The 12,142-nt window shown below is 39.3% G+C and overlaps 1 protein-coding gene across 4 annotated transcripts in view; it reads left to right on the top strand.

The window, feature by feature from the left end:
- Window positions 1-11,418, top strand: part of aplp1 (amyloid beta (A4) precursor-like protein 1) — a 42,290-nt gene extending 30,872 nt beyond the window's left edge. The window contains exons 6-17 of one of the 4 annotated variants that reach the window (XM_061716552.1): window positions 45-337; window positions 1,592-1,719; window positions 3,499-3,573; window positions 3,690-3,848; window positions 3,973-4,101; window positions 4,798-4,897; window positions 5,026-5,193; window positions 5,343-5,363; window positions 5,479-5,537; window positions 5,686-5,748; window positions 5,866-6,009; window positions 8,590-11,418. In XM_061716552.1, the coding sequence (XP_061572536.1) occupies window positions 45-337; window positions 1,592-1,719; window positions 3,499-3,573; window positions 3,690-3,848; window positions 3,973-4,101; window positions 4,798-4,897; window positions 5,026-5,193; window positions 5,343-5,363; window positions 5,479-5,537; window positions 5,686-5,748; window positions 5,866-6,009; window positions 8,590-8,688 (1,438 nt within the window). In that variant the 3' untranslated portion in view covers window positions 8,689-11,418. Of the gene's footprint in view, window positions 1-44; window positions 338-1,591; window positions 1,720-3,498; window positions 3,574-3,689; window positions 3,849-3,972; window positions 4,102-4,797; window positions 4,898-5,025; window positions 5,194-5,342; window positions 5,364-5,454; window positions 5,538-5,685; window positions 5,749-5,865; window positions 6,010-8,586 lie in introns of all 4 variants that reach the window. The other 3 variants (XM_061716551.1, XM_061716550.1, XM_061716549.1) reach the window with 3 other exon arrangements.
- The last annotated feature ends 724 nt before the right edge of the window (window positions 11,419-12,142 follow it).

Raw genomic sequence — 12,142 nt, 5'->3', positions numbered from 1 at the left:
TTTTGTAATCAGTCGGAAAAATGAGTGTGAACTTCTTTCCACAGCACTAGAGTCACAGCTCCCACTCCGAGCCCCTCTCCTGATACTGATGTGGACGAGGCCGATATGGAAGAGGAGGATGATGACCTAATGGAAGAAGAGGAGGAGGAAGATGAAGATGATGTTGATGAAGAGGACGTGGAAGAAGAGGAAGAGGAGGCGATAGCCGTGAAAGACCCAGAGGATTATGAATTCCCTATAGATTCAGGTCCCTACCAGACATCAGACTACTTAGGCTCCTTTTACTACGAAAAAAGCCACAAACCCACCACCTCTGCACCTCTGAAGGGAGACAGCTGTGAGTATTTTTAGTTTCTTCATTTATTTCTAAAAAGTTGAACCCTGTGATCATTTGCTGCACAAACTCACAAACTCCCAGTCCCTCGTGGATCTCATGCATACATGCAGAGTAGGCATGAACATCCACAACAAGTTATACATATTTATGAGAGCTGCATTTGGTTTATATTTAATTCCATTTGAGCTTCTAATGTTGAGTACGCTATCCGCTTCCTCAACAAATGTCTTAGTGTCTCAGTTTCACGTCGATCTGGTGCATAAGGTACACTCACAACCACAACAAGGCCACAGAGTTCATGTTAGGCTCACTAAATAGAGGAGTCCACCACTGAACAAATGAGCTTGATTTAGAAGAAAATATCAGGATAAATAAGAATAGTACTCAATTTCTGATGACAAGACAGAAGGTAACTCCTGAAAAGTTGTAAGGTACATTTTGGGATGTGTTGAAGTGCATTGAGCTTTACCTTTTTCAGAGGAATTATTACAAAATCCAACACTAAAGAACAGCTCTCAGACTGTTTGTTTCCCCTCCAAAATTACTTATCTTTTATTTGTACAGTTACATTGATGTGAGTAATGCACCAGCTATTTTTTCCCCTCAGCATTTTCTTTCCTAAAAAGAAAGCAAATGCACATTGTGGTTGTCTCAGCAGTTTTCAAATTTTTGCAGAGCAAGTTGCAGGGGAAATATTCTTTGCTGCAAAACTGAAGTAGGCCTTAGGAAACCATGTAAGGCTTTTCTTCAAAGCTCTTTGCACTTCTCAATGGATAGCAATGTTACTAACCCTCAAGTCCAGGCCTAAACAATAATGGTGCTAAACTTTTTAGGATACTCCGGATTTTTCCTGATGGCAATGCCATGTAAGATGTTTTTTATTAAGTGCCCATATTCTTCTCATTTAATAGGCCATGTTTTATTCTTTTTCTTTCACAAATGGGACATTTAATCAGACAAAATAACTTTTATTCAAGTGATCTCAGGGTATGGGTCTCCACCGGGAAGATACATTTGAAAGCTCCTCGATGAACGGTGGTCCTTTTGTGTCCAAACATTTGTCTATGAGAAAAAAACGTGGATGTGTGTGTGTGAGAGATAGATTTCCACCGCCTTCCCTGTCTTTCTGCTACTCTCACTGTCTAAATCCGATCACATTTTGACACAGACTGCCTTTTCAATCATTAAACAACTGCAAACTATTTCATGGATCCTGAGTGGCAGTATCAACCTGTTTCCTGTCTGCCCCTCCAGTTACCACGCCTCGGCCCACAGACGGTGTTGATGTTTATTTCGAGAAGCCAGTGGATGATAGCGAGCATGCCAACTTCCTGCGTGCCAAAACAGACCTGGAGGAGCGCAGAATGAAGCGCATCAATGAGGTGAAGAATCAGTCGGCCGAAGGTCTCAGTTTTTGCGCTTCATTAATCGGAGGCAGGGAGAACACTTGTTCTTATTCTCCAATCTAATTAGGAGAATGATGTGAGGAATTGGCCTGAACATGATTCACCTACTTCAAGGGAGCAAATAAATAAAAAAACAATTAAGTTGCCAAAAAAAGAATCAAACTGAGATGTGCTGAATAAAATGCTATATGATGACATGTGGAATCCCCTTATAATGGTAGAGTAGTCCTATGCTGGGTACCGCTATGAAGGTGAAATTAATATTTGAACTTACTTGCAGACAGATTTTATTTATTATTATTTGTTTGTAACTACACAGTAAGTTAATTAAGTTTAATCCATGACAACCTTATTAGGGCCCGAGCACTTACAGTGCGAAGGCCCTATTGTATCTGTAGGAATTTTCTTTTTATTCTCGTTTTTATTTTTCCGACGAAATGAGGGCCTTTTTGCCCCCTAAACGTGCCCCAAAAGTCACCAAATTTTGCACGCAAGCCAGGCCTGGCGAAAAATTTGATTTTTAATGGTTTGCATTAATGGGTATAGCCTAATGGCTCAACAGCGCCCCCTAGAAAACTTGCCTCAAGCCCCACAATACGCTTTGACGTACATGCACGAAAATCGCTACACACCTGTATCATGTCGCAACTTAAAGAAAAGTCTCTTGGCACCATGGACGAAACCGAACAGGAAGTCGGCCATTTTGAATGAGTCGTGTAATTTTGGCGCAATTTATGCCATTTCTTCGGTACCGTCTTCGCCCAAAACGTAATGTGCACCCAAGTGTGTTATACAACAAAATGTGCGACTCGATCCTGTGACGATGCGCAATGCGCATTACTTTTCTTAGTCAAAAGTGTTACCGTGGCGACGCTAGACGCCAAAAAGCGCGCCCCGCCTTCATCTGATTGGTTCATATTTGATAGTCCCTACTTTCTGCCATAACTTTTGAACGGGTTGTGATAAAGACATGTGGGTGGTGTCATCGGACTCAGTATTGAGTCCTTGAACATAATTGGTGCAGATTAGCCCCGCCCCTTCTTCTGATTGGGCGATATTTAATAGTCTCTTTTTTCTGGCATAACTTTTGAATGGTATGACATAAAGACATGTGGATGGTGTCATCGGACTTGGTATTGAGTACTTGACCTTCATTGGCCTGAATTAGCCCCGCCCCTTTATCTTATTGGTCAATATTTGATAGTCCCTATTTTCTGCTATAACTTTTTAATGGTTTGACATACAGAGTCGCGGGTCGTGTCATCTGCTAAATGTCCAGGCCTGAAGACATCTACCTGCAAGTCATACAAGCGCTTCCACTGCAGCACGCCTGTATTTTTTCCCACAATCTGAAGACGGCTGTTTCAACATTTCTTTCATTTTGTCTTTTATGTGATGGAGCAGCACACCACCATGATAAGGATTTCTCATATCACTGCTGTCCAGTCATTTTGATTGAGCGCTCTCTTTATAAAGACCGTTTTGTGTTTGAAGTTTTTCAAAACCGGGTTTTTCAGCGTGAGAATGAAAACAAACAGCGGTCAGCCTCGGCTTACAGATGGATTTTGTCATTTTAAGCAGAAACATTTCTCGCACCACGATCGTTTGTTTTGTAATTATAACAGATGTCATGTCCAATTAATGCCTCTCGCTCTGACAGTTCGATTCAGCTCAATGTCCCTGTTTCTCAATAATATTATCTAGAGGACACACACCTTTACAGTTGTATACTGAATCTGTCTCTGCACTCATCAGATCATGAAGGAATGGGCAGAAGCTGACAATCAGTCAAAAAATCTTCCCAAGTCAGAGCGACAGGCCCTGAATGAGGTAAACAGACATTTCTCTTTCTCTTTCACTTACCGTACTTTGTTGAAAACTTAGAGATGAAATGTGTATTTGCCTTGTTCGTTCTTGCACCCACCCACTCGTTTTGTTTCCACCAGCACTTCCAGTCCGTGCTGCAGACGCTTGAGGAGCAGGTTGCCGGGGAGAGGCAGAGGCTTGTGGAGACGCATCTCGCCAGAGTCGAGTCCTTTCTCAACAACAACCGCCGCCTGGCCCTGGAGAACTACCTGACGACCGTTCAGTCTGACCCCCCCCAGGTATGACAACTTGTAATACAGTGGGGAATGGAAAATAAACATTGAAGAAAGTACATTTGGTAGTATTCCCAGATAAGCTTTTATGTGACTGTCCTGTATTTCCTGACTCGGATCTCTCTTCCAGCCGGAGCGCGTGCTGCAGGCTCTGAAACGGTACATGGCCGCGGAGCAGAAGGACCGCAGACACACACTGAGACACTACCAGCATATTGTGGCCGTCGACCCCCAGAAAGCTGAGCAAATGAAGTTCCAAGTGAGACCTTTTCAGACATCATCTAGCTTTTAGCTGATAGTGAAATACACAGAACATCATGTGCTGAAGAGTCTCTGTTCACTACTGATACATTAAAGGGGACCTATTATGAAAAACCAATTTTTCTTGCTTTAACATATATAAAGTGGTCTCCCCTCAGCCTGCCAACTGAGAAGGAGGAAAGCAACCAAATTCTGCAGGGTCTGTACATCCAGTCTGATGTGGCTTCTATGAGCTGTTCAGATTCTGCTCCCTTTCGTTACGTAAGGACGGGAGCGATGCGTGAAACCACGCCCACAACTAACTCCGCCGGCCGGAGCTTCCACCATTTTTTCGTAGCGGTGTATCGCGTCATCGCGTCAGGCAGCCAATCAGCACAGAGCCTCATTATCATAGCCCCACCCACTCAGAATCCTGCATAGAGAATGGGGTTAGAGACTGGGAAGATAAAGACATGGCTCAGAGGCTGAATTTCTAATTTATTAGAAACAGACATTCAAGGCCTGTTTAATATAGGTATTAAATGCCATAATAGGTCTCCTTTAATTACTAAAAGAAAGCTGCAACTGATTTTTCTTTCATTGAAAAGTATTTGCCTCTCTCAAAAGCCACTTTATCCATATGACAAGACTTATTTTCACAGCTTTCATGGGTCATTCCAGGCAAATATTAGAGTGTTTTTTTTTATATTTTCAGGTGTATACACACCTCCATGTCATTGAGGAGAGAATGAACCAGAGTCTCGCGCTGCTTTACAAGGACCCCATGTTGGCTGAGGAACTTCACAGTGACATTCGTAAGATTAGTTATTGATTTTCAAATCCTCAAAGTCATCTGCATACTCCCATCTGTTTTATAGTTAACATTACGAATAAAGTCCTGTAGCCGTCTTGGTTGCTTATACATTTTTATGTGTTCTTACAGAGGAGTTGGTCAAGGCAGAACGAGGAGACATCAGCGAGCTCATGACCACCTCTTTCTCTGAGACTCGTACCACCGAGGAGCTCCTGCCAGCCGACAGCGAGGAAGAGAAGGATGATGAAGAGGAGGAGGATAGGGCCTTCCATAGCAGGCCTTATCCTCCACACATTGGTACTTATTCCTTCATCAGTCATGCACACACCCACACGTCTTGCACAATTACGTCTGTTCTCATCATCATAATGAAATGTCAAACAGTCAACTACTTGTCACAGCTTGCTCTGTTAATCATGTTTGTTTCTACCTCCTCCTCTTTGCAGACTTACCGTCTAACAAGAAGGGTGAGTTAGGGTTCAGCATAATTCATACATGGAATTATACTCTTTACAATAACTGTAGCGTTGTATATTGTATATTTTGCTTTTTTTATAGCTATCTCTGTCCTCATGTCTGCAGAGGATGAGTATGATTACACCACATCTGAGAGAAGCCCTACTTACGAATACGAGGAAAAAGTAAGATGATCTTCATTTTAGCTTTCCTGAATACTTCAAGTATTTCAATCCCAGTTATTTAAAAAGCATGCTTAGTCACAGAAAATGCCATGTGTCTGTTTACAGTATTTCTAGGATTTCTGTTCTTATAAATTCTGTCTGCTCTCAGATCAACACCTCTGCAGAGCTCAAGCGGCGGGTCAAGCCTGATGAAATTGCACGAGATGAATTGGTAAGAACATTAAAATGTTCTGAGACATAAAAAAACAAAACAAGTCTCTACATACTTCAAATTTCTAATGTATGAATTAGAATGAGAATGAAACTCAATTTTTATTTATTTCCATAGCAACCTGATGCCTTGGAGACGTTTAACCGTGGTGCCATGGTGGGGTTGCTTGTGGTGGCGGTGGCTATTGCCATGGTGATGGTAATCAGCCTGCTGCTGGTGCGCAGGAAGCCATATGGCACTATTAGCCATGGCATCGTAGAGGTACGACCCTAACTAAGCCGTTCGTTTAAGTTCTGTGTAATCGTAACACCATGGTGCTTTTTAATTTCAGTGTTTAACAAAAAGAAGAAAAAAAATATTTTTTCTCATTGTAAAACTAATAGTTTTTAGGTTCTATTCTTTTAGCGATTGGCTTTCACGTCCTGTAATCATCTCCTGGTACGATGCAAACTAATTCAAGCTTCATCGACACATTCACACCATTATATTACCCTTTTTTCCATATATTTTTTTTTTTTTTTGTGGCTCCAGTGGCTCTTTATTCAAGTTGCAGACAGGAAGGGGGTAGAGAGAGAGAGAATGGGGATGACATGCAGCAAAGGTGCGCAGGCCGGGATTCAAACCTGCGACCGCTGCAGGAGAACTTTAGCCTCAATATATGAGCCGCTTGCTTAACTCACTGCACCACCGAGCGGCCCCCTTTTTCCATTATTAACTTACCTTGAAACACGTCCAGTTGAATACACCATTTTGCTATACAACTTTGGAAATTGTTCTACGTGTGAATAAAAGAAGTAAAACAAGTGACCCAGTAATTTGAACCATAGCTGAATTGAAGTTCAAGAGTTTAATCAGTCCAAACATTACGATGTGTTTAATTTTTCATTTTGTTAAAAATTTTGTAAAAAGAAATATGTGGAAGTTTTTGCAAATACATGTTTGCATTCCAGTAAAAATTTAACTGATGAAACTGATAGCTGTCTAACATTTGAATAAGCTGGTTAGCTTCTGAGCATGATGGTTAACTATTGGAGGAAACGGTCACTAAATATTGAAAGGCTTAAAAAAAACTTCCAACTAGCAATTCAGACTTAACAATGTCTAAAGTAGTAATAGTATGAAATAGTAATAATAAGTGCTAGTAAGTTCAATGTCGCTTCAAGTTATTAGACTGGATTAATCAATTTAGAAAACAAGCTAATTTGGGGATTTTTAGAGTAAACTGCTAATTAACAAATTGTTACAGTTGGAATTTAGAGAGCCATTTAGATATGAGGATAAATCTTTCCATTCAAAATAGCATGTGCATTAACATAAAAAATAATTATTTTACGATATCTGTGATGATAAGCTACTTTATGTCATTATAAATGATGCTTTGACTGGTGTCTAACAACATTTTACCCAACGGTTGCAGTTTGAAAGTGTCCTGAATGCAGCGAAAACTGATATAAACAACGAAATATAAAGAGATTGGGGCAATTCTAAATACACTTTTACTCGAGAAAATATAATTAAGAAGGATTACTTTGGCCTGAAGCAAGAGGGGATTTTCTTTAAAATATTCTGCTCATTAGGTCTTTAAAGTATAAACCGCTCTTCTTACACTAACGCCTTCATGTTCCCAGGACCAGACTCTGCACCCATGGGTGACAGGGCGTTTAGTGTCACTGCCCCACGTCTTTGGAATGCCCTCCCTGACAACCTAAGGGCACCACAAACCACGGACAATTTAAAAGAGGACTAAAAACATTTATTTTTAGAAATGCATTTTATCACTAAACAATGCTGTTGTTTTTATTTTTCCTTAGTTGCTGTTTTTAATTGTTTTATTCTCTTTTCTGCCATGTCTTGACTTTTTATCTCTTTTATCTCTTATCTTGATTTTATTATTTCTGTCTCCTTTTAATTATCAAACTGAAGCACTTTAAGATTTTCAGTAATGTAAAGTGCATTATAAATAAAATGTATCATTATTATCATCTCGTACTGCCAACGCCGCCAAATTCCCCTGCTGTGAAATGAAGTTGGTCCCGTTCCCAACTTCTGGCCAAGATGGAGAAGTCGTGGATTTGAGACCTTTGAATAATGATACTGATAATGATAAACCCTTCATTATGACCTTTACAAGGAATTAACGAGGCATTCTCAAGCCATTCGAGAGATATGTCGCCACCGTGTCCTTGGTCAGCTCTGGGGCCTCCTTTCCATCAAACATGCCCAAAAACATCTTTCCAGGGAGGCATCCTCAACTCACTCCACTCAATGTGTAGGAGGAAAAGCCAATTTACTTAGAGTCTCTTGCATATGACAGAGCCTCTCAGCCTACCTCTAAAGGAGGGTCTAACCGGCTGCAGATCAAGCTTGTTTTTGCTACTTGCACCCACGATCTTGTTTTGATCACATAGCTTATAAAAGATATGATAATAAAGCCATCGGAAGTCTGCCAAGTATACCAAAGTTTATTTACTTTACATCAGCTGTGACTCAGACCTTTTCAACAGCCTTGGTCTCAAAATGATTCCTGGGGTTTTCCTAAGCTACTGTATCTCCAAAACCTCCTAACATTACTGACATCTTGTTTTCTCAGAACTCACCCACTAGTCATATGTTTCATATTAAAATAATGTTTTCTACACAGCCCCCTGTCCAGGGTGTAGCCCTGCCTTTAGCCTGTAATGAGCTGGGGTTGACTCCAGCAGACCCTGTGTAGGATATAGTGGTATAGAAGGTGGATGGTTGGATGGATGGATTTCACACAAATCTCATTTGACAATGTTATCCTTGCTTGTGAGTTTGTCTTTGGTGTAATAATTCAAGCTGTTGTGTGTTTCGTAGCAGGTCGACCCTATGCTGACACCTGAGGAACGACAGCTCAACAAAATGCAAAACCATGGCTATGAAAATCCCACCTACAAATTCTTCGAGCAGATGAACTGAAGTACTGGAGGATACCAGCAAGTCATGCCTGGCCACCTGTTTTGTTCCCCGATTCCTCCTTAAAGTGGTGTCCTAGCTGCACTCCCTTTGATGGATTTATGATGTGTTGCAAATCTAAGTTAAAAAGATTATGTACTGGGCGCTAACCCTGACCCAAGAGTAACCTTTCATCAGAATGTGAATAGTGAGGTATGATGCAATTCCTTATTACCTATTGTAATCTAGTACTCCTTTGAGTTAACAGTGCTACAAATTTAATCACCGTGGAAACATTCACCTCATCCCTGTGGCATGACTTGACCCATCATTTCTCGTTAGAAATGGAATCTGAATGGTGCATACTGATTTATAGTATTTATTTTTCAGTAGTAGTCTCTTTGCTTAGTTTGTACCACAGTTAGATATAATGTACCTGTGTAGATGAGTGTGAGTGACTGCCTAGTTAATTCTTATTGGTAAAAATGCTTAGTGATAAAAGGGTACTTAACTAGATAATCGTTAAGCTAAACTCTCCTCCATGTACTACTGTGACATGAAAACATTTAGGATGTGAAGGTGTTTGCCCTAAATGTGTGAGACAATTATACACTAAACTAAAACACAGATGACCACACTAATCAATACACAACTACAGTATGTGCTGGTGATACAAAAAATGATCTGCCCTCGATATTATAATGAATTACTTGGAAGAATATACCTTAGTCAGTGAATGGATTCCTTTTGTTTGTTTGCTATCTCAAGAACTGTCAGACAGAATTATCAGAGGTCCATTATTTTGATGAAAGCATGACAACTCGGTGTATGATGCTGCAGTATTTATTTGTGTTGTTCACGTCATTGCTTTTGAAGTCAGAAAGGTTACTGTTCAAAACAGACACTGTAAATAACGTTAGAAATACATGCTACGAGATGTAGACGTTTCTATGATTAATTTGCATTGATGTAAAAAAATAAAGAAATAAAAAAATTAGTTCATTGTGCTGTTACGAGAAGGAGAAACATTTTCCTAACATGGCTGATTGAAAACGGACTGTTGTAAAAACCAGCACAAGACAACGACACAGCAACTATTTTCTGAATGTATTTGAGGTAGACGTTGAGATTCCATCCCCTTTTTCGCGCTTCATGACATCCCTCGTGAACTTTAGTAGGAGTAGTGCAGTTTGAGCCACTCAAGAGACTACTTGCCTGATGACCCCCCGTCCTCATTTTGGTGTAGCAGCTACTCATCTTCACACCTGGCAGATGTGCATTAGAAGCAGAGGTGTTGAGAGGGCACAATTGTGGTAGCGTGAAGTTTCAGTGTGTGCAGTAACTGCTAAAGTCACACCCCTCTCTGGCATGGAAATAATAGTGTTGGTCTTGAAATATTTGAAATATGCCACTAACACACTGAATGATAGCACTATATAGGAGCTTTATTTAAGTTAATCCCCTCATGGAAAGCTTTTCATAAAATGACTCATTGTAGTTTGTCATTTTTATGACCAACACTCACCTTGTACAGATGAGTTTAAAAGGGGTTGCCCCTTTTTTTCTGACAGATTGTCTTTTATTTATTGTATAAGTTTGATTTCCTTTAGTCACCTAATTCTGTCGGACCATCTTGGTTAAGAAAGGTCACCGTGTGGGATGTTGCTTTTGGTTCATCAGTCTTTAACTATATGCTTCAGTATACTTCATACCAAAATCACAATATACTTTGTTTATTCTTGCTGGAAATTTCGTTATTTAAGAAAAAAAAAAGAAAGGAAAAAAAAACTCAATTTATTTGTTCGTTTCAAGAAAGCGCTGAAAAAAGATTCTTTACAACTTGTTTACTTTTTTTATGTTTGTTTGAAAATGAATATATAGCAGAATCGGACTGAGTTTAGATTTAGCATCATTTTGTTTGTCTCGTCAGGCAGATTAATAGCAGGTTGCGGTTGTGTTATGACAGGTAAAGAGAAGTCATAGCCCTTGTATAATTTGTACAGCTCTGTTAGTGAATGAAAACAATGTATGTTCACAGTTTAAGTCAGTTGATCTTGTATTGATACTACTGAAACCATAGATGAGAATAAGCTTGCCTGTGTTTCCCAAACCACTGAAGGTTTCCTACCAGCATTTAGCAGACTTAGAATGGTGTATACTATAGTTATTCAAATCACATTTGTACTTATGTCCTCTGTTAAGCTCTAGACTTCTTTGTTGGTCTGTCCCTATACTTCCCAATGAAATATAAACTACTGTATGTTATTGAGATTTTAATTGCTGCATTATTGCCTTTTACAATGCTGTGTTTTGGATGTAATTATTCTGTTGGTTTTTTTTATATGTAATATTCTGCTGGATCAAGGGTCATGCATTTCACATGTAATTAGAAGCTTATATAAAAAAAACACAGATAGCATTCGGAAGTGTGAAATATAGACGGATACTTGGGCTCAGCCTAATTGACAGAGTGTGGCACGAAGCACAAGTTGAAGCCAAATTATTCAATTTGTGTAAAGGATGCAAAATTCAATGGACTGTCCAATTTGAGTATTATTCAAGGGAAGGGAGAGGTGTTCTTCGTGTTCATTGAGACCTTTAACCAAAGACGTGCCCCATAAATAATCAGACAAATAAACTGATTTGGCAAATGTTTTTAAAATGTAACTGTATTTAAAGCAATCTGGCCAGTTTAAACTGATCACTTTAAGTATGATATAATCCACAATGTAATAAAAGTGAATGACCCATTAAGTATTGTCTGTGCTGTTTTTTTTTCTTGTTCACATGAGTAATCCTTTCCTGAAAAAAGTACTGTATTCACTGTTCACTGCTCAGTCAAAAACCACAGTCAGAAGAAGGGAAACCATCTAGGTTACTCACACACCTTTATTTTACTACAACGGTAGTTGAAGTCCTCATATCAATTTCTTTGGAAAAAGAAACCTTAAGTACAAATGACAGATGATTTGGTGTAACACTTCACAATTGGATTCAATACAATGCAGATAAATGTAATGGGACTGAAACAAAGTCTCAATTTCAAATCCTACTTATTTCTATAGTACGTTTTGGTAGTAAAACTTTGTACGAGATAAAAATCACAACCAAGATAAGCATGTCTCAGTTTACAGCAGTTTCAGTGACTTCTGAGACTATAGTGTGATTTATGTTAAGCTGTAATTACAACTCACTTCCTTTGTGAGGAAAAGCTACTGGTGATCATTTTTTTATTAAAAAACAAAAAGAAGGAGAGACAATGTTAGAAGAATTAAAACATTCAAAAACTGAAACTTTTAAGTATTTCATCAGAAGGTGGCCCTTTAAGGATCACTTTAAGTTATTGGAGTTGGCCCCAAAGTGGTTTGAACAGGAGTTTCTTTAAAAATGAAGATTCATGGGTCGTAGGGATGTCATGTCTTATGACATTTCAAATTGTCAACTTCTTAAAATTATATACCTTATCTAAAAGTAGGTA

This window comes from Cololabis saira, chromosome 3 (assembly GCF_033807715.1).
Source record: "Cololabis saira isolate AMF1-May2022 chromosome 3, fColSai1.1, whole genome shotgun sequence".
Lineage (NCBI taxonomy): Eukaryota > Metazoa > Chordata > Actinopteri > Beloniformes > Belonidae > Cololabis > Cololabis saira.
This window is presented reverse-complemented; position numbering and strand designations above follow the sequence as displayed.